Source organism: Callorhinus ursinus, unplaced genomic scaffold (genome assembly GCF_003265705.2).
Source record: "Callorhinus ursinus isolate GAN/ISIS: 27379988/994484 unplaced genomic scaffold, GSC_fseal_2.0 scaffold5, whole genome shotgun sequence".
Lineage (NCBI taxonomy): Eukaryota > Metazoa > Chordata > Mammalia > Carnivora > Otariidae > Callorhinus > Callorhinus ursinus.
Window position 1 is genome coordinate 38211865 of NW_027397067.1, and position 23677 is coordinate 38235541.

At 37.6% G+C, this 23677-nt stretch overlaps 1 protein-coding gene and 1 long non-coding RNA gene across 3 annotated transcripts in view; one reads left to right on the plus strand and one right to left on the minus strand.

The window, feature by feature from the left end:
* The window catches only part of LOC112823671 (uncharacterized), a 123947-nt gene extending 112571 nt beyond the window's left edge, over positions 1-11376 (plus strand). For both annotated transcript variants that reach the window (XR_012378252.1, XR_003208090.2), the window contains one exon: positions 10664-11376. This is a non-coding gene — a long non-coding RNA (uncharacterized lncRNA). The remainder of the gene's footprint in view (positions 1-10663) is intronic.
* On the minus strand, positions 72-23466 carry TMEM64 (transmembrane protein 64). The gene is made up of 3 exons (XM_025870813.2): positions 22466-23466; positions 7915-8070; positions 72-2991 (listed from the first exon to the last, which is right to left on the minus strand). Exons 1-3 carry the CDS (start codon positions 23261-23263, stop codon positions 2800-2802), a joined length of 1146 nt encoding a protein of 381 aa, XP_025726598.1. The 5' UTR covers positions 23264-23466; the 3' UTR covers positions 72-2799.
* Between the last annotated feature and the right edge of the window lie 211 nt (positions 23467-23677).

A 23677-nucleotide genomic window follows, 5' to 3' on the forward strand; every position in this document is an offset into this window, starting at 1 on the left:
CAAAGTACATTAAACAAGAGTATGGCTGGCTCTGAACAAATCCACACACTTTTGAACACAAACTCAAAACACACATTCTAATGACAGAGATTTGGTTCTATTATTTTCATAAACCAAAGAATACAGATTTCAAGTTATTTCACAAATCAGATGATCAAATGAAAATGGATGTGAAAGCACTTAGTAAATTATTATGTACATGTTTTTAAAAAGATGTGCTGTTTAAAGATAATTTACATGACCAAATTTGGCGAAGAGTAAACAAATCATTAACAATAAACCAAAAAACTATGGAAAACTAAGGGAAAGGCCCAAAGAATTAAAAATAAAACATATCTTTCAATCAAATTGAGAAATTAGGTATGTTGTATACTTTTTAAAATGTTCATAAAGCAACTTTATACTGCAGTTTGAAAAATCAAAACATTTTCTTTTAAAATACACACTCTAGAACTGGAGGCATCATTTGGGCAACGTAGAAGGATCCTGTTAAATTTGTTGCTGCCATAAATCTGGGATGCAGGGTTAAAGATGGAGTGAATAAGGCATGGCAATGCTTCATACAATTTATAGAGAGCACATCTAAAACCCAGTAACCAAATTCAGCTATCAAACACCATGAATATAATGGATTGTTGTTTACTTGGAGGCCAAAAATAAAGCAGCAAAGGAAAATTGCAGCTTTGGATTAGTATTTTAGAAATAGTAAATCCATACTATTTTAAGTAAAAAATGGATTTTATTATATAAAATTATGATTGGCAGAATACAGAAAAATTATTTCTCTTCTACCTTTACATATTTATTTTAAGTATGAAGCAAAATGCAACAACTGGAAGAACTCATTACAAACTACTAAAAGGTATTCATTTGGTGAAATTATTCAAGTTACAAAATGCTAAGTAAATAAATGCACTTCAAAATACATGAAGTGTAACGTAAGTCTGAAAGTAGTGATCTTAAATGATTGCTTTAACAAAAACTTACCAACAAACAAGAAGCACAAGAAAAATATTGTCAAGTTAGAAAAGAATAAATCAAGCATATTGTTCATCAGGATTATTAAACTAAAATTATTTTAAAAATAAAAACAAGTAATTAGGATTAAAAAAAGAATAAGAATATTCTAGTACTATATATTTTTTTCTACCAGTGAAAGAAAGAAGGATTTGGAGTCCAATTAAGTACTGTAGACCCAGGTGCCTCTTGGATCATTTGCACTGAGGTCTTGGTATGGAAATCAATAAATGAACTTCTCTGTTACCCAAAGGTGAGAAAACTTAAACATGATGAAGGAAAGGAAATCAATTATAACTGCAATAGGGGAAAAAAAACTTATGCATTAAAATCAAATGCAATGTGTCTACAGCATCAGACTAGAATAACCTGCTCCCAAAGAATTCTTTTGTACTTTAGTAAAAAGGCAAATGGGGGGTCTCTGATAAGGTGGAATATTCATAGCCAAAAAAGAGATACCAACCAGAAAATTTGCATTCATATTTATAATCCGGGTTGTAAAAAAACTAGTCATCAAGTTCACAATTAAACCATTTTAAAAACATAAGGTGATAGATGGGTAATACATATGTCATATGAATAATATGCCAAATTATTGTATGCTATATCCCTAAGTGCTATTAATAAATACACTCAATTCATGCTACAAGAGAAAGAATTGAGACTTAATTTCACATTTCAGAATTCCTGAGTCTTATCAGAGAAAAACAAGTACCAAAAAACAAAATAAACCTACTTTATAGTAGGGCAAATAATACAAATTCGGGCATTAAGTTAACATTATATTTATAGTTTTAAAGCTGAAGACTATGGGGACATATATATGTAATTCAGTGGACTTATAAACATGATTTTAAAGCTTGGTTTTTTTTTTAAAGGCTATTTGATTGAACAAGGCCACCTGAGTGACATCGTCAATGATGGTAAGTCCATCATTTTAAAGGAATAGATCTTTATCTCAAAGCCTAATGATGAATATAAAAAGAAAAGAAGTTTATTTTACTAAAACTTTTTAGTAAGACTGCAACGGGACAGCCCTTTGATGAAAGATCTAACGAGAGTAAAGCCAATGTAATGGAATTAGAACATGGGTTCTAATTTGAGCCACTGCCCATTAAATAATTTCCCTTTTGCTTTGCATATTCCACAGTGAAAATAAAAAGGTATCTTAAGAGCACTTCAGTCCCACAATGTAGGATTTAAGCTTGTGTGAAAAGGTGTAAATGGCCCTGCAATGATGCTTGCAAAAATACATTCAACCGAAAGTTAATGTCTATTTTCTAACTAGTAAGGAAAAGGGAAGCAAAGTGGTCCCACTTAAAACAAAAAACAAAAAAAAACTATCTTTTCTGAAAAGGACACAGAACATCTAAATAATATCATACATTTAAAATTACATACTTTTACTCATCATTATAAGTAGGGAAGATGCTTACAACTATTCATGGACTTTATAAATAAAGACACTAAGCAGAAAAATATTTGGGTTATTTCTCTGTTCATAAGTACCCAGAAAGAAAACAATTACAAAACACTAAAGTGCAGACCTATGGGCCACTGTGGGCATAATAAATGATAAAGAGGTGCCGCCCAAATTTGCAACTACATTTACAATTACATATCCAGAAAATGATTCTTCCTTTAAAAAAATTGTGCAATTTAAAAACTAGTCAGTTTTGTTTGTGCCGTAATACAATTAGAACTTGTCTCTGCCCGCTGGTAAGATGACCACTAGACCTTGGACAGCACACTAGCTCTTGACAATCGTACATTTCATTAGAGTCACACAATATTGATTCCACCTCCAGAAAATGTTAGGGTCCTCTTGTTGTAGAATGAAGAGCCACTGGTATTTGGTTGATTGCCTTTAACCAGAGAGGTTTTCAGTTCCATTTCACAAGCTACAATAGCTGCATTCAATTCCACTTGAGCTCGATGAACGACATAAAACATGAGGCCTATACTTATAATAATCTGTGAATAAAAATAAAACACTACAGTTAACAATATTTTACACAGGGGAAAAAAAAGGGAGAAATAAACCCAATAAATATTTGGCTTAGAAATGTTTCAAATAGGATGCTTCTCAAATACGGTCAGGTAACAATTTTAAATAGGTTATACAGAGTTGCCATTCATTCTTTCCTTGGTGCATCTATTGAGATTAGAGGGCTAAAATCTTTAAGTCACCAATGTAGGATATCAGGTTAACACAAGGCAAGCAGACATCCCTTTTAGTCCATATAAATGATGTTTCCTTGATACAAGTTAAACCTGTCTCTTTGTACCAAAAAGCTTCCTTCAAGGAATAAAAAAAAAAGTCTACAATAGAGGTCTGCTAACTATATCTTATTAATGTAATTAATGTAATATCATATCTTTGCATGACTATAAATGTCCATAGGTATTCCTAAGTCCACTCACAGAGAAGCACTACCATTTGCAAATGAACTACCTGGTGCAGCCAAAATTCAAAATATTAAGAACCACTTTAAAAAAATGAAATGCCAACAAACTTCAAAAGAAATTCACAAGAGACCATGAACAAATTGTCTGTGCTTAGGGAAAAACAAAAACAAAGGAAAACATGGTGATCGAGAAATAAATGCCAGTCAGAGGGATACTAGAAAAAGCACTGACATGAAAGTCAGGTGCTAGTCTTGGTTTAGCCACTCAACTAGTGATGTGACTTCACATCACTATGTGGGCTTCTGCCTCTGTCTGATAGGAAGCTGTGGTACCTCTTTATGTGTTAATGTGCTTTAACATTCTATATATAGTTCATCAGAATGTCTAGGCAGTACATATCTTCTAAATGGTATTTATTCCAAACCTCATTTGTAAATCAGTTCTTCAGAGTTTGGAGCAAATGTTCTCAGTGCCACAAGGTTAGAACAGGTGATGTTTAATGTCCCAGTAAGTTTCAAAGGCTGCTCTATCCATAGTGACCCTAAAATATAACACTGTTTCAATTAAGCCTACCCATAATTTTAGCAGTTTTGTGGGAAAAGTATTCTGAATACAAGCATTGAGGGTAGTGGGGGAAGGGCAGAGGCAGACATGCTGGGGGTGGGTTAGAGAGGGGAATTTGGAACATGTGCAAGGGGGGAACTAGTAAGTGGTTATTCATTACTCCATAGAATTCTGAGCAAATTAGGTATTTTAAAGGTGGGGCTTCAAATCTTGTGTTCAATGTCTAACGTGTGAGCTCTCTTAAAAAAAAAAAAAAAAAAAAAAACAAGATCTACTTACTGAAAACCCTAAGTCTGATACTTATCAGTGTTATGATGACACCATGTGAAGACATAGAAAGCACCTTAGAACTAAGTTGGAAAGGGTGTGGATGAGGTGCTAAACTCTGCCTCAGACATGTTGAATTTGAGGTGCCTAACAGAGATCCAAAGCAGTGCAGGGAACAGCTCCAAAGCTATGGCAAGAAGGCTGGGCTCAAGATGTGTATGAGGGAGTCCTTACACAAAGAAACAGAATAGCAGTCACCACAATAACAGGATTTGCTAACAAGAAAAGTTTTCAGAGTAAGAACAGAAAGCTTAGGCTAGAATATCATGAGGAACACCAATTTTCAGGTGAAAAGAGGAAGACAAACTGATTAATGAACCAGGCAAGTAGAAAAAACAATCAAAATAGCTAAGGGAAGAAAGTGTTTTAAAAAAGCATGGTGAACAGAATGCTAGGTTGCTAAGAGATCAAGCCAGATGAAAACTGGAAAATGCATCTGATTTCAACAAAGTTAACAATGACAGCCATAGAAAGCAGGCTTAGATCTAGCAGAAAAACTTTTTCAGTTTCCCAGTGAGAGTATACTGGCTATTTCTTTACCTGGGATTTTCCCCAGATGCCCTTCTAGACCCAGGGCCTGGCAATTTATACTAATTCTTTTCCCAACACACCACCTTAGTGAAAATGTAAAATAAAAAAACCCAAAAACCAAAAACCTGTTTTAGAAAGCTTCCCCATTAAAATGAAAGAATGAAACACAGTAAAAGGACAAGCCTTCTACAGAAAGGCATCTCTTCCCCTGTCACAATGGAGAGCAAGCTGAGAGCATGAGCAGAACACAGAGCCATTAGTGGATTTCTTAGATGGAAATTGAGGGGTTTCCCATTTGAAGGCTTCTGATTTTTCTGTTAAGCAAAAGAGTAATCTGTTGAGACTGAAGAGGAAAGTGGGGATAGGAATCAAAATTGTGAGGAGTTGAGATAGGTTTGCAATAGTCATTGAAGAAACGGGGGAGTGGGAAGACAAAGGAAACAGTTGGGCTACAGGGCAATGTTGAGAAACCAGCAGAAGGTTTGCAACTATGAATTAAATATTACCAATCTGGCTGTATGACTTCCCAAAAACAACAGGTGCAAAGCGTATCAAAACTATCAAAACTTGGACTCATCCAGGGTTTCGGCTGGTGGGTACACAGGAAAACACAGGGCACGGAAAAGAGTAACTGAATTGCGAGTCCACACAATCTAAGTTGGATTTTTGTACAAGAAATAGTTGTGCCTTCCTCTGAACATCTATGTTGTATTGCTTTAATTTTATTTAGGTGGCTATAAAGCTCAGAGGCAAATTTGTGGCTTATTTCTAGCAAAATATGAGAAACCTCATGAATACACTTACTCTACTAACTTTCACCGAAGCTTCATCCTTCTTCCCTATGCACTTCCCCTTTCAAGATGACTTCTTTCCCCTCTTGTTTTAAACAATTCTCCTGTATATCTTTTATAAGCTAAATTAAATCCTTTCTGAAATATACTAAGCTATAAGTAACATCAATAAATAAAACTGAGGCATAAATATGCCTTTATTTTTTTCGTTGTGGTGGTTATTGTTGTTTTCATAAATGTCCGGGTTAAGAACTATTTGCCCTTTTCCCCCCCCGTCTTGTATGCTAAGCCTAAATTTGTCAGCTCAAACAAAGGGGTAAGAAATCTCTGGATAAAAAGAAGACCCTATATGTTTAGAAGCACTACTGACAAATACATGGACTATTCTGTTCTATTATAACTCTACCAATTATAGTTGAATGATTTACTAAGATGCACAGAAACAGAAAGTATCAAAAATAGTGAAAATCTTGAGACCTACTAATAATGACAAATTCTAATTGCTCAAACATAATATAAAGGGGGAGAAAGATATTTCAAATGGATTATTCATTTTCAGGAAACTAGAAAAACATAAAACATACTTAAGTTTATGCTAAAAAAATTTGAGAATGCAGTGTATGTTAGAATCTTATAGTACCTTAAGGTAATTATAAACATAAATCACGTACATATAATGCATAAAAAGCTTAATGTGATTAACATACTACATTAATAAAAATAAACCAACTTTAATAAAAACTCTAAACCTGATTCAGATTCCTTATATATACATAATGTGTGTGTATATATATAATTCTGTAGAAAAAAAGTAAAAAAAAAAAAGATTCCCTGAATGTCAAAAATATTACAAAATTTTTCTTAAAGCAAGCCATTTAATTGATAAGCCTTAATTATAGTTCAATATAAATATTCCTGGGCTTACTCTGTTTACTGAACTTGTACTACATAAGCACAGCAAAAATCAACTCTGGCTTTATTTATCATAGTATTTTTAATACAATATAGTACCTTAAAAATTGAGAATAATGCTAACAACTAAATTTCTAATATGGTATCATATATTTAATAACAATATAAATTAAAACTAACAAGTTGAGGGGTCAGTAAGATGTTGGCTATCTCAGTGTTGTATGCTCAGTAAACTATGGTCCTAGTTATGAGTATAGTTCACAGAGCCAACTGCCTTGGTTCATATCGTGGTTCTACCCCTTGCAGCTGTGACTTTAGACAAATTACCCTCCACTGGTGTGCTGATAAACTAGCTCTTGGAGATGAGAGGTAAGAATCTGATTTGGAGCACCTGACATTTTCCATTGTATAAATACTCCTGCAATGATCAGTTTCTAGTTACCACTGCTGATGTCACTGAACACAAGAGCTGGGAAGAGATGTATATACAACTGGCTGGAGATAATAAAAGTACATACCTCCTAGCCCTTTGGTAGGGATTAAATGAGCCTAAATATATGGCATATAAAGATCTCAATAAAAGTTATTATCAGCATCTTACTAAATCATCAAAAATTACGGTGATTTTATATTTTGGTAAATCTCAGGAAGGACATGTAGCACAACCAAAGAAATGAATTTTTTTAACTCTTCCTGTTGCAACTTAAAGGAACTGAATAAATATGCCTAGAGGGCAGGATTTTTCTCTCTTATCAACCTTTTATATGTAATTGTATGTACCCTAAATTATATTACAATTTGCATGGCAACAGCAATCAATTACGAAAATCTTATTTAAATTTGTAATGGAATACTTCAGGTGCTTTTTATAAAGCAATACTTTCTAAAAAAAAATATTTTGTTCTACATAAAACTGTACTGGAAAAAATTACTTTACATTGCCAGTATAATACTCTTAAAAATAACAACTGGAGAGTTTAATAATTAGAAGATAAAGTAAGATGAAAACCCAACTCTACCAATTCTCACTAAATTTGTCTTCAGAAACACAGTATTAACAACACTTCACAAAAACTCAATATAGAGTAATGATTTTGAAAATCACTGCAAAAAGAACCTTAGTCATTCCCTTTTTTGTTTTAAGAGAATTTTCAGTATCAATTCAGTTTTATAAACTTCCATATATCCACACAATTAAAATGTAAATGTCAAAATATGAAGTATAATCGAAAGAACAAGGTAAGATATAAAAAGGAAAAAATCCTTCTAAATTATTTTCAATGAAATCTGTTAGGTTTAAATCAGTAATGCCATAGAAAAAGACAATTAAAAAAAAAAAGACAACCCTTGGCCTTAAACTCACCTGTAAACAAAAAACAAAATATCCACTAACACTCTGTTCTGCAATGACATCTTCCATTGTCCGCAGGGTGGTACCCAAGTAAGAATTCAGAAGCTGGGTAGGAAGCAGTCCAACTGAAGATGCCATCAGATAGTTGGGTAAGGAGAGATCAGTAATCTAGAAGAGCAGATTAAAGGAACTGATTCATTATCAAGTAAAATTTCAATTTTACATAAAACTGTGTGTACAAGTCTTCTTAATGGTTTTTCCTTGGGAGTAGAGGGAGCTGAAACACTTTACAAAGCTTTCCAATTTTTAAAAATGATTATGAAGGGAATACATGCACAATGTAGATTTAGAATTAATTGAGTGTAAAGAAAAATTTTAGTATTCTATGATTCTACCACTGAAAGATAACATTCGTGACTATCTTTTTTTCTTCGATGTAAATAAAATGTGCACACACAGATCACTTTGTAAAAACAGTTTTTTAAGTCTTCCTCATGTCATTAAACTTCATAGGCATACTTCAGTGGCAGCCCTTACTGGGCTTTGAAGCCAGATAACCCTATAATGGCATGCCAGTGCTGAGAATTCAATGAACTACTTTGTCTCTGAGCATCAGTTTTTTCATCTGTAAAATGAGAGTAACAACCAACCTTACATGATTGTTGTCAGGATCAGAAATATTTGTACAATATGTAGCAAATGAATAGCACATGACTGATACTCAAAAAAGGTAGACATTATCATTATTATGCAATTATTATTATTTTTTCATTATTATGCAATTATACTACCACTGTGCGGATGTAGCTCAATTTAATTATTCTTCCGCTATGGAATATTTAAATTGCTTACGTGTTTCTTTGTGTATATGTGATTATTTATTTATATTTTTGCTATTATAAATTAAAAAAAAATGATGAAAACCATTGTATATTAACCTGTGTAGGGGTTAAATATTCCAACAAAACTCATACCCTGGTATTCATGTCCTTATGTGATCTTTTCCCCCAGAATGTGATTTGGACCTGGTGCTTACTCCTAGCAAACAGACTCCAGAAGTGAGGAGATGTTACCTTCAGTATTAGGTTACAAAAAGAACAGAACTCCATCTCTCCCTACAGCAGGCAAGCCCTGTTGTTGAAGTAGCTCTGCGGAGAGGGTCATGTGGCAAGGAACTCATGTCTTCAGCCTACAGCTAGCAAAGACCCGAGGCCCCATGAGTGAGCCTGGAGGCAGATTCTCCCCCAGTCATGCCTTAACTATATAGTCTGGCCACCACTTGATTGCAGGGCTGTGAGAGAACCTGAGTCAGAGGCACTTGTCTATGCTGCACAGGAATTCCCATCCCATAGAAACTGTGAGATAATAAAGGCTTATTTTTAAGTCACTCAGTTTTGGAGTGTTACACAGGAAGAAATGACTAATACAATATGTATCTCCATTATTTTAGGATAGATCACTAGGAGCAGAATCATTGGATCCAATAGTAAAGTCTGTTTTCCCAAAAAGTTCACACTGATTTATGTATCTATCAATAAATAATGCATGAGTGTGTCTATTTCATCATACTCTTACCAACTTTAGGTATTAAATTTCAATCTTTCCTAGTCTGATGGAGTAAAGATGGTATTTCATGACTGTTTATCCTATATATTTTGATTTATATTGATATTAGTATTAAATGTACATTTTCCTATTTGCATTTCTTTATGGTTTTCCTTGTTCATATTTGCCCATTTTTATTGGAATGTTAAATTTTTTTTCTTATTTATTCATAAAAGCTCTTTATATAGTAAGGGCAACCTTTGTCTTATTACATTTGGCAAATATTTTCCTCTAAAGTGTCCCTTATCTTTTATGTTTTGAAATACAAATGTTTCAAAATGTTTACATAATCAAACATTATTGATCCTTGCCTCTGATTTTTCCTTCTCTTTTTTCTTTAGCTTTAGGCCTTTTTAGATTCTTTTTTTTAACCTATATTTCTTTTCTGATTCTATTTTCCTTTTTAACATTTACCACTTATTTCTTCTGAAATTTAATTAAAGGTGAGGATATGAGTCTTATTTCTCCTTCCCCAGGAGCCAATTTTCCTAGCACTACACTTACTGAATAATCAATAACTTCTTTGATTTGTGATGTTTACTTTGTTACAAATGAAGTAATTATATATAAAAGGTCTAATTGGGGCTCTAATACTGTCCACTGACATCTTAAATCTTGTATTGAAACCAAATTGTTGCAAAGACTATCAGTTAATATCTGACAAAGAATTCCCTATCCTGCAAACCCTTTCATTACTCTTCTTTTTAAAACTGCCATAACTATTCATACCTATTCATTTTACAAGAAGTTTTAGGATCATTTTATATTGGGACTAAGTTAAATTTATAAATTAATCTGGATAGAACTGAAATCCCCACAATATTCAATATTCTTATACAGAAATGTTTCTATAATTACTCAAAATCTTTACATCTCTTATTGAAGTTTGATGGTTTTATTTATATTATATATTTCTTATTCATGTACCTTTAAGCATTTGTGTTTTTGTTGTTGCTAGCGCTATTAATTTTGAGAACAACTTTTCTATATCCACATCTAGGTTTACTAGTATGTAAGGAAGTTACTGGCCACTTTACTAAACTTTTTTTTGCTAATGTTAAGATATGGTATTTTAAAAGAGTACTCTAACTACAATCTAATCTAATAATCACGTAAGTCATATTTTCAATAAAGCTACATTCATCTCTATTCACAGATGATTAACTGGAGATTCACCACTGCTGGTTTGGAAAGAATACTACAGTGACTGGTTAACAATTTAACTAAACATTACTGACTCCAGGCTGTCCATGCAAGATGTTCTGGTAGGTGCCTGCAAGAGAGAGAAAGTAAGATACAACTCCTACCATAAAGGATTTACACACTGACAAAGACACATCGACAACCTCAAAAATAAACAGTAAAGGGTTCTTGAGAAGGACTATGTGTAGAGCATTAAAGAGTAACCAGGAATTAATATTAGCTGCAGGAATAGGGGCCAAAATGCAACCATGTGGGGAAAAAAGGCATCTGAAATGGACTGTTAAAGCTAAATACGGGTTTGGCAAGCAGAGAGAGGTGGGATGGGGAAGCTACAGTGTTCTAAGAAGAGACTGAACACGACAACGTGGCACAGAATGTACAGGATGTATCTGTGAGGTTGGCAGTGGGGTTTGGATTGTTTACAGAGCACATGCAAGGGAATCCTATACAGGACAAGTACTTAAGAGTGATACTTGTTAGGGGCCTGGGGAGAAAAGGGAAACGAGTCTGTACCCAGTAGAAAAGCACTGGAGGGTCTAGTCAAGGAATGAGATGAATGAGAGGGAGAAAGACTCCTCTGTCAGTTTAGGGTACTTACAGCAACAGAGATAGTCAAATGTGTAAAATGAGTACATATGACAAAAAATGAATCATAGAAATTATTATAGTGCAGTTAATAATAAAACATTACAGATTTTGAAAGTTGTCTTTAAAGTAAATATTTCAGTTCCAAAATGTCAGAATGCAAAGCTTCAGTCCATAGTCTTTAAATGTAATGAAGTTTCTCCAAGTAAAACATAAAATTGACATTCAGATGTGAAATCAGTAATATCCAAATGGTGATGTTAAGGACAGATCTCATAAATGTGAAATAACTCTACAACTCAACTCTTTAACAAGACCTTTGTCCAGGGCAGAAATCAAATATCACCAAACCTTTTTATGACAAAACCTCATCCTAGGGAAAAAGCAAGTGTTATTGTTTATATATATATATATACGTCCTTTCTGAAAAGCTGTATATCAAAAGAAAGTAAAAAGCTAATTTTGGCTCATTGTGCTAAACACTTCCATTGGAGTGTCAAATAATTTAACCAGTACAGCAACACAATCACATACAATCACATACACACACAGTTTTCAGCTATTACTAACTTAAGATAAACAGGTTCCGAATTATTCCAATCCAGCACTTCCAATATGCTAAGATCCCATTCAGAATCTGCATCTAGCTCCATTCTTTGAAAAACATAATAAATTTAGAATACCTGTTCCCACAAAGACCTATCCAGGCTTCTCTCCCCAATAAGTTCTCACCCACCAACTTCTTAAAAATCTGTCTGCTTGTCCTACTTGCAGAAAGACATTAAATGTGAGCCTAGAATATTCTCATTGGAGTTCCTGCCTACAACATCCTGGGATCTTGGCTCAAGATGGTTTTCCTACTCCAAAGAACTAGAAATCTCAACCGAGGACGTCATTGTTGTCCTGTTGCTTAGTCTCTGTGATCATAAATACTCGAGTAAGAGTTTCAGGGATGGCTGAGTGTTGACTGCCATCCTCCCACGCTTTTTAATATTCTAGAAGCGCCGTAGAAGCATATACATTCTTATTCCCAGAGGTACTGTTCTTTCCTTGGAGATGGAATTCATTTCTCTGGGCCAGTATGGGTTAATGCAGAACATGACCTTACACCAAACTGATCCTGAAAACAAAGAGCCCATCTGAGGGGGGGGGGGGGGGGGAAGAAGAAGAAAAAGGGAAAAATAAAAAGAAATGCTTAACTGAAGAGCAAGAGTTGACTTATCTTTGAGGCTGACAGTAAGAGAACCTCTACCTTCAGATGGATCACTCAGATGCTCCCGGAACCCGGGGCCTGCTGTCCTCTCAGGCACAAATAAATACAGCTCCCCAGGCAAACCCTCCACTTCCTCCAATAGTTTCCAGCTATTTATACAATGGCTTTACCGACTTTAATTTAATCCACTAAGAAACTACATAATTTTCACAGAGAATATCTTGACATAGATCTAATGAAGACTATAAAGGGGTTCTGTGTTCAGAAGAACTCACATTTTATCCACAGTTCTGTGAATCTAATATAAGTTTCAGCAAATTATATTTTCCTGAATTTTCTTGGTTTATACAATAAGAATGCTGTTTTTTTGACAAAGTTGCAATTCAGGTAAATTCCAATTAAAAACATATTTAATAATATTCTATAGAAAAAAAATCACAAATCCCCAAATTAATTTTTAAGAAAGGAATGGCCAAAGGAAATAAAAATGAGTAGTTTGATCTTTTCATCTAATTACTGTTTATTGATAAACTGTGTGTTTTATTTTGTGTGTGTGTGTGTATATATATCCTCAAAATACTATCAAAATATTTGAGGATATATATATAATCAAAATACTATCGATACTTTAGAAACAGTTGCAGATGGCAACTGACCCTTGAACACCATGGGTTTGAACCATGCAGGTCCACTTATACATGGACTTCTTCCAGTAAAGACAGTACACTCCTGTAAATATATTTCTCTTATGATTTTAATGGCATTTTCTTTTCTCTAGCTTACTTTATTATAAGAAAACAGTAGATAATATGTTATTTGTATATAATAACATACAAAATAGCTGTGAATAGACTCCTTACACTATCAGTAAGGCTTCTGGTCAACACTAGGCTATCAGTAGTTAAGTTTTCGGGGAGTAATTTTTGACTGAGCAGGGGCTGGTGGGGGGTCGGTACCCCAACCCCTCATTGTTCTGAGGGTCAACTATAGTTTTCACTTCCAGAAATATAAAAATTTCAAAACCAGTATAAGACAAAGCATTAACTGTCCATTCCCCTTTCCCTTCCCTCCCCAAAATTCCTCTGCCCGTGTCTCCAATCTGTTTCCTTAACTAGACACCTCAGAAGTCAGTCACACAGCTCATTCCTCCCTCATTCCTACCTCTACTCATCTGTCTTGTCAATTCCACTTTCTAAATACCTAAGAAACCTACCTACTGTCTGTTCTATTCCTATGCAATCTCTCCTCTCTAGTCTGGACACGGACAGAGAGGAGACCCACCCACACTCACCACCTATGCTAAATCCTGCAGAAATCTTTTAAAAATCTAGATCTAATCCTGCTTTAACTCTTTCCTACAGGGATCAGAATATGGTTCAGGTTCACTTCCACAGGCGATGTACTTCACGACCCAGACTCTGATTATCTCATGCTTCATGTCACATTATGTTCTATGCACATCAAAATTCTTTTGTTCTTAGAATACTCCCTTTGCTCTCTTTTCCTTCTGGGCCTTTGCACAACGTTCCCTCTGGCAAGGAAACTCACAACCTTCCTCCCACTCCTCTTACTTGGGCAAAAGTCCTAAAACTGTCCTAAACTACTCAGTCATAGACGTCTCTAACAAACCTTCCCTGAGCTCCCTGGTCTGCATTAGGAACAGCTTTCAAAATCTCTGATGGGACACTAGACCATCCCCATCCCCTTCACGCTAGAGAGTTAACTAAAAATTTCACCATCTGTTTGCCCTTCACCTCTTCCCCAGACTAGAAATTCTGTGAAGGAAAGGACCTGTCTTGTTCTTCATTGTGTCTCTAGTCTTGACCACATGCCTACTATATATTAGGTGCTAAATACATGTTCATTGGATGTCGACGATATCAACATCAAAATTGTTTATAAATGTGGAGACCTATAATAATTGCCAGTTTATAAATAGGTGAGGACACAAAGTCCACTTGTAATCAGTTGCTTAGAAAAAGAACACCTCCCCCCACCCCCAGAAGGAAATAATGTTATAAATGGAAATTATCAGCAAAATTTATGCCATACTATACCTAGAATGTTATTTCTCCACTAGACTGCAAGCACCTTAAGGGATCTGGGATGAACTCTGCCTGTTCACGGCTATAACTCTAGCATCTAGAACAGCAGTGGGCACAGATTAGGTACCTACCAGTCACTTATTAAGTGAATATTGAATGAATACTAAAAGCATTTCCAGTAATCTCTGAGGTCAACCTAATGTCAAGGTTGAGACCCTCTGGTTAAGCAGCAACTGTGAAAGTAATCGGAAAAGTCTTGCTACTGGAAAGAAAAGACAAGGCAGAGGCTCAGAGAGACCCACTCCAACAGCTTGTACAGGCTTCTACAGACAAAGACAGTTAGGTCAGTAAGTCTACCTACAAAGCAGAGGCCATCTTCATATATACAGACCTTTTTGTTAGTTCAGTGTACCTGAACTAAGGAACAAAATTAGGAACTGCTCTTAGTGATTAATATTTTAGGGGTCACTGATCCATTTGAGAATCTGATTAATACACACACACACACACACATACACACACACACACACATACACATACACACACACACATATACACACACACCCTAAACCTTTTCCCCAGAAAAAAAAATACACACACACTCTACTGCATATATTTTCTGGAACATAAATTAAAAAGATCTTATTTGTAGAGTTGAAAAACTATAGGCTTATTATTTTTACTCACCCAACAAAAATTTATCAAATGCCTTCTATACATAAGACCCAGCTGTCAGCAGGGATAAAGACACAAAGAGAGAAAACCATAGTTGACTGTGTCCATTTTAAGTCATTCTGTACCATTCTTAATGACCAAAATGTTCATTACAACCAGTAAAAGGTCACAAGAATCCTTAATAACATTTACTCACAATATTATATAAGGAAAGCACAAGCATTCATTAATGCAGACTACAAAAATAAACACTAAAATGTTAATGATTGTTTTCTTCTTTGTACTTAACTATACTTTTCAATTTTTACAACGAACACTGCTGAAACTGTTGAAATAAGTTTTAATAAAACCCATCTGCTTTTAAAGACATTTTTTTAAATCTAGATAAGGGACAATAAGACATACTGTATGTGTTACTAAGATACAATAGGCTAGAGATACTGATTTGTGAATTTTAAGCCCACAGATGAGGCTTTAAAAACCACAGAAACTAATGAGATAACTGAAGGGGCACAAAGAGGGGTAAACAGTTTCGAAGAAGTAATGGCCAGTTGGATTCAGTGTTACTGTGAGGCCTAAGGGTGTGGGCTGAGGTGGCATCACATGTTAACTTGGCCATCATATCTGATTCTTCAGAGATGGACTCCAAGGTCCTTCAAAACACACACTGAGCTCTGTCTTCCTATTCCCTCCAAACCGTACCCAGCAGACGTTACTAATGAGAAGAAAGGATCATCAGATACGCTGGTACAGTGACAAGTACCATGATCCATTACCTATACCTGCATCTACGGTTGTATCTATAGTACAGAATAAGAATTTAGGATGAGAAAACATTTTTATAAAACTTACCATCACCAAACTGTTAAAATAAAGGGGGATGTTAAATTGTTGCTCAGAATATCTGCCTTCTTAACAGCAAACTATGAGACCTTGTTTAACCTCTCCCCTTAGAAATAAGAAGTTTGGGGGCCAGATCATTAAATGACTTCACCAAAGTCACACTGGAGCTGAGACAGAACTATAGGTCCCCAAAGAGTCCGTGAGGCTAAGACTTTACCATAATTGTGATCTTACAATCACTAGCCTGTCAAAAACTTTAATTGTAAAATAAATTTCAGTTCAACTGTGAACTAAATTACTAAAAACAACTTTTCTTTTTCTTGATTATTCAGCGCAAACCTGAGGAAAATTCATTAGTTATATTTGCTTCAAGTTCGTCTTTAATCTTTTGCTGTCATTTAGTTAGTATACAGTTTCACGGCTCCCTGCCCCTCCCAAAACCAACAGAAAATCTTTCTGTTGCTGTTTTTAATCTATTATGGGCTCATAAAAATAACAAAATTAATTAACAGTTTGCACACACCTGGGATAATTCGACTATATAGAATCTTGCCCAGAGCCTGACGCATGGGAGGTCCTCCTTAAGATGTATTCAATGCACCACAGGGCAAGTGCTCTGCAACTGGAACCAGGCAATCTCTGAGAAATTCAGCTCTTCTTGGACCAAGAATAGAACCTTGGGTAAGTTCATGACTACCATTTACTAATTACTTTGCCACTTTGTGCCTCAGTTGCCTTAGTGGTAAGATGAAGCTTAGGGTTGATATGAGTGTCAAACGAGTAATGTGTGCATGTTAGAAGAACAGTGCCTGGCACTTAGTAAGTGTAATACAAATATTTGTTAAGTTACAAAAGAAAAAAAAATCTCTGAGTTTTGATGTTCTCTCTTTGGAATGCAGAGGATGGAGAGAAGGAAATGGTAAATAATACGCAAATTATATATCTTATCACATCTTGTAGCAGGTATCACTAAACACATTTTACAACAGAAAGTATGGCTCAAAAGAGTAACTATAACTAGCTCAACAAGCCACAGTAAATGTCAGGACCAGGTCTGATTTCAAGTGACACCAGAGTCCTCTGTAGAACTCTGCCTCTTAGTCATGGATAGCTCCTCAAAGACCTGCTGTGATGATTACAGGGTATCATATATGTAAATATGCTCTGCAAACTGCAAAGTGCTATATAACATATGAGTAAGAGAATCTTTCATGCTATGCTTCATGCTTTTATTTTAGGCCTCAAAGATTAAATGATGATGGAAACAAAATTTCCCATGAGGAATTATTTAAGAAAAGGAACCTACCAGATCTTTGACTTTTTAAGTTTTTCCACGACCAAAGTAAAAAGAGAGAATGATTTTTAGGATCTCCCCTCCGGAAGCTGCAAGTACCATTATGGATTCTGTTACCCATACCAACCATCACATAATACTTTTTGGATTAAAACGGACATTTCACAGAAGGTAACTTTAAACTATAGAAAGTCCAGATGTCTCCAAAGGGGCATCTTAGAGCAGACCTTATGAGACTACTCTAATGCGCCCTCAATACAGGACGGGATGTTATTCTAGTGAATGTTTTTGGTTTCCAACTTTACAGACAAGTTTCTTCTAGGAAAAGGAAAGGAAAAAGGGAAACCTGAAGTTTCAAAGCTACAGACAAGATTTGCTGTTTGAATCAGAAATATCATGTCTACCTCCTAGAATGCTGAGAATTAAAGAAGTTAACACATCAAAGAGCATTTAGTAACTGAGGAATGGCAAGAGGGTACGGAGGTATGTATGCTGTGAGGGTTTGGAATTTATCCCGAGGGGATGAGAAAACCCATTTGAGAGTTTCCTGCAGGGGAGTAACAAGATCAGATTTGCACTTTAGAGAGATCTTTCTGGAGAGAGAAAAAAACTGGAAATCCTTGGCTCAGAGGCAAGAGACCAGGTGGAAGGCTGAGAGGCCTGAACCAAAGTAATGGCAGCAGGTCAAACAGAAGTGTTCAGGAGGCAGAATCCATAGGATTTGGCTGATGATTAGTTGTGGGGGATGAGAGAGAGAGAGGAGGTAATCAAGTGAGAGTCATGAAGACTGCTACCAAACACCCCAGTTCTAGCTCCTTCCTGGCACCTGCATGACTCTTTTGAAGTTACCGCTGGCCAGGTAACTTGTTCAGGCCAGTAAAAAGTGAGGTGATTTCCAGATGAAAGCTTTAAAAACCAGTGTGCAATTCACCATGTCACAGTAACCAAGTGAACAACGGTGGCTCTGTCAGCCTGGATCCCAGGGTAAAAGTGACCTAAAGCAAAGATTCCCTGACCCTTCCCCAAGCCAAGCGGAACCTGAAGCTGTGTCAACAAGTAAGCAAACCTCTACTTTTTAACTCGAGATTTAGGGGTTTTTTACTACAGCATAATTTAACCTGTCCTGACCAGAGCTCTAAGAAATGCCCATCCTAGACATGTGTCCAGATGAGAACAATACTTAGAGGGGCACCTGGGTGGCTCAGTCGTTAAGCGTCTGCCTTCGGCTCAGGTCATGATCCCAGAGTCCTGGGATCAAGCCCCGCATCGGGCTCCCTGCTCCGCAGGAAGCCTGCTTCTCCCTCTCCCACTCCCCCTGCTTGTTTTCCCTCTCTCGCTGTGTCTTTTTCTGTCAAATAAATAAATAAATAAATAATCTTAAAAAAAAAAAAGAACAATACTTAGAAACACAAACTATAAGTCTATAAATCTGTCTTCATAGGCAGTAATAACTACAGGTACAAGATTACATCAAAAATGGGGGAGAGGGGAGCTTTAACTATTTCCCAGCAAAAAAATAGTGCATTTTTCTTAAAAAGGAAAAAATTTTAAATATGTACTTGGGAAATTATATTTCTTATGATCTAATAATTGAGACTATAAAGTTTATGTACTTTTTTCTTATTTCAACAGTTTCAAAAACGTAGAGTGTCAGTTTGCTTATCCCTTTTCGGCACACATGGAAAAAGCAAAGAAATGTGGTTAATAATAGACACAAAGCAAAGGAGAGCCCCTTTTCTTCTTCTATATATTAACCTTTACAATCATCTCCTGCATCTAAAATGTAAATACCACTACCTGCACCACTAATAATAATAATTGCTAACAATGACTGAGAACTGACTATGTGCCAGGCAATACTTAAAGCCTTCCCTAGACTAGCTTATTTAACCCTCATAACTCAGCATGGGCTAATCAAGGACTACTTCTAAAGCCTATGCCTCTCATGACCACTATACCTCACTTCCTTTTTAAGGTAAGCTCAGATCAATTTCTTTAATCATGGGCATTAAAAAAAAGAGTTTTCTTAATGGAATAGAGAAGGGGGGATCTTTTAAAAGATAGGAAGGGAAGAAAAAAACAAGAAATATGCGGGGAAAGTGAGCAGCTGTAGGCAGTCAGAGGGGTATGGGGGTAGAGAGGGTGGAGGTAGAATGAAGTTCTAGAAGACAAAAGAGAAAGACTAAAACAAAAATCAGCTTTCTTTTCACCCACATACCCTGGGTGAATTCAGTAAACTGTTTTCGTTGAAAGAGCTAATAAGCAGATAGTTAAAAATAAAAAAAATAAACAAAATGTAACAGACTATGTTCACTGGCTCTACAACCCACCCTGCTTATGATTATGATTAAAAAATTACAGTATGACACACCTTATCAGCCCAGCCTGGTTTCAAACCTCAGCTCCCGAGTCGGTAGGTGAGTGACCCTAAAAAAGTCCCTGGAGGGCTAAGCCTCTGTTTCGGCTTTCCGAAATTTCCTCAGTAAAATTATGCTAACAATATCTCTTTCAAGAGACCATTTTCCTTTTTTTTTTCCTTTTTTGCTCTTGACCCCACAGCACCAACTTAAGAGTTGCCTCTTGTCAAGTGTGGTTTCAACTACATAATTACCTTAAATTATTTCCAAGCACAAAGTATAAATTTTTATTCATGTATTTAATATGTTAAAAAACATTTTAAAAAGCTGTCCTTTTATTTTAAAGATTTTATTCACTTATTTTAGAGAGAGAGGAGGGGAAGAGGGTGAGGGAGAGAGAATCAAGCAGACTCCCTGCTGAGTGCGGAACAGGACATGGGGCTCAAGCCCAGGACCCTGAGATCTGGACCTGAGCCAAAACCAAGCATTGAACACTTAACTGACTGAGCCACCCAGGCACTCCAAAACTGTCTTATTTTTAATTAATAAATAGATAATGAATCCTCATTATATACCCCGGACTAGAGTAGCTACTAAATATACAAATATACAATGAAGCCATGGGTTGAGACCCTATCATAAAACCATAGTGAATAGTTTTACTTTACCAATTATTTAGTGCCCAGGTGACCTTGGGTAATAACAATAGTAATGGTGAAAAAAAGAACGTGTTTGTTAAGCCAGAATCTACAGCACGTATTTATCTTATGTTAACTGTCTCAATAATTCTATAAAGTAGGTACCACTTCTTTCCCCATTTTGCAAATAAGGAACTGACCACAGAGAAGATAAGCAACTTGACAAAGGTCAGCAGATTCTATGCAGACAGTAGGACCCCAGAGCACTAGTCCTGTGCTCCAAACTGTTAAACAAATCTACACTATATGCAGAAATACATTATGCAGGGCTGGCTTAAAGATTAGAAATAATATTTGCAAAGAGCTCAGGGTAGTAAGCACACAGTAGGTGAACAAGAAAAGGCACAAGGATACAAGCTATACTGGAGAACAAAGCCAACTAAACAGAAGGAAACTATTCAGGCCCTTAGTCCCAACCCTCTTCCAAAGTCTTAGAACACTTGATCTATTTTACCCAAGGCTGGGTCAAAGTTCATGTTTATACTTAATACTACAGGCTGTCGTAAAAGGGAAAAATTTAAGGCAAAAAAAATATCAAACCACCATAAACACCAAACTTTCTCTCTACAAAAAAACCTTTATCTATTTCCATGCCTCCATGAGCCTCATTCTAGTCGTTGCTGCTGTTGATTAGAATCAACATGAGATCCACAAAAGACATTTAAAAAGAAGGAAAAAAAAATCTTAATTTTATCACAAAAATGGTAGGTTGGGTAGAATTTTTTTTTTTTTTTAGATAAACTGCTAGTTTATTCAAATTGTTTAACCCGGTGGTTATAGTTTGTTCAAGTTATACATTGGTTTGAAAGCAATTTGTGGTGATAAAAATTATTCAAACTAATGAACTGGGAGATATTTGGGCTTTAAAACAATACCACACTCCTAAAAATACCAATTTTTATCTTTTAGGAGGCAGTGGTTGGAATTATTCTTAATTTAAAACAAAATGAGAGCGTTTCTAGGGACTAACAATAATTTATTTTTGAAACAATACAATGTATCAGAATCACTAACATAAAATACATCTATCCCTATGGTTTTGAACGCTGTATCTCTTTATTTCCATACCACAGTTTTATTTAAGTCAAGCTGAAGGGTTGAGTTCCTAGAAATCACTATATGAACTCTTTGTGGTTTACAATCATTGAATTTGGGGAACTCAGTAATCTAGTTCAATCCCTTCACTTTAGAAAAGAGGAAAGCAAGGACACATAGGGTTAATGACGCGGTCCAAAGTCAGGAAGTTTGCAAAGACAGGATTCCTTTCTTCCAGGCAGATGGTCTCCTCACTAGAGGTATTTCTATTCCTCAGTCAGTTGCACTGAACTAGAGAAAACTAAATAGGATAAGCAGAACATAGGAATACAAGCAAAAAAGAGTGCAAAGATGTGTATAAAGAAAAATATATGCTCACTAGGCAGAAGGTTATCTGTCCCATTTTGTTTTATCCCTTACCCAGTGATTTCAAAATGCAGTTCCTCCAAAGAAAAATAAACAGGAGGATTTCCCCCTCTGCATCGTATTAAAGCAAATTATTTAATGAAGAAAAGGCCTATTACAAGTTTTAGGAAACTATAATATGGAGTCTGAAGCTACTCCCTCCACTGTTTACCCAAACACTTCCTTCAGCCTCGTGTCCTTAAAAAGTTGAGTCAAAACCCTGGATGCATTTTTGCAGGCCAGGGAGAAAGCTAGGAATGTGAAGCCTTCACTCCCTGTTGCCAAAGCTGCTACAGAAATAAGATGACAAATGTTTTAAAATTGACATTTTCATTCATCTCCCCTCCAAGTTAAAAGGACTTTTCATTTTTAATCATACTCATATGCCAAAAAAGAGTTCTTTCTCTACCAGGTCTGAGGCCCCGACTTAGATGTGTTTTATTTGTATGAGATTTCTCAGCGTGCGACGCAAAGTGATTCCAACTCCTGTTGTCAATGTCACTTCTCTGCCGGCATTTATCTGATGAAGCGCCCTCCCAGGACCGTCAGAAGACCGCTGGAAAACAGTCTTGGAAAGGGATGGGGGGCAGCGGGACACCACTTACCGAGAACACTGCATTCTGAAGCCCAAAAGGTATGGGGGTCAGTCTGGCCAGCGCCACCACTTTCAGGCCGCTTCCTCCCTCCACGACGCGAATAACGGCGCTCAGCTTCTCGCTGCTCTGGATCCTGGCGGCCACCCAGGCAGTGAGCAGCCGCTTGCAGACCACATGCGCGATGAAGGTGCCGATGAGGACGCCCACCACCATCAGTCCCATGCCCAGCACGAAGCCGTACAGGTAGCCGGCGGCCACGTTGAGCACGATGTAGCCCCAGCCGCAGGGGAACGAAACCACGATGAAGCCCACGACGAACAGCAAGACCCCCAGCAGCGAGTCGAGGCTCTCCACCCAGAGCAGGAGGTGCTGCAGGTAGCGGCGGACCAGGGCCAGGGAAGCGAAGCACAGCGCGGCCAGCACGCACACCAGCACGAGGCTCCGGCACCAACAGGTGCTGCCGAGGCAGCAGCAGCGCCAGTTTCTCACCTCCGCCACGCCGACCACCACGCCGCCGCCGCTGCCGCTCCCGGGGCCGCCCGCCAAGGCCCCGCCCGGCGCCGGCAGCTCCGAGGCCGCTGGCGGACCGTGGCGCTCCAGATAGGCGCCGAGCAGGGCGCCCGAGGCAGCCGCAGCCGCCGCCGCCGCGCTCGCCCCGCCCCCGCGGGGGAGGCGATCGGCCGCGTTGTCCACGCCCGCTGCCCGCGGCAGGGCCCAGCTGGCCGGCAGCTCGGTTCGGCCCTGGAGGGCGGCGTGCTGCAGGAGCCGAGGTAGTGCCTGGAGAAGGCTCCCGCTGGGGCTCCACATGCCTCGGCCGGCGCGGGCCCTCAGCCGGCCAGCCGCTCCGCCGCGGCGCCTATCAGGCAGCGGCCCTTCATGGCTCCCTGTACGCCCTGCCTGGACTCCCTGCGTCTGCTCGGGGGACAGGAGAGGGCCCGGGGTAAGGGCAAGGTCTCAGCGGCGGAGGGACGGGTCCGACCGAGAGTGAGAAAACTCTGGACCCAGCACCGGCCGAGCCCGCCCCTTTTCGGTCAGAGGGGGCGGGGGGGGGGGGGTCTCGGCGTGGGGGCGGGGCCCAGCGCAGCGGCATTCTGGCCCCGCCCCCCTGACGCACAGTCCGGCTAGCTGCAGGGATGGTTACGAGAGGGCTGGCGGTGGCCGCGGGGGCCGGCCGGGGCTGGGGCTGCTGAGGGGAGTTGCTGGGAGGAGAGAAGGAGCCGA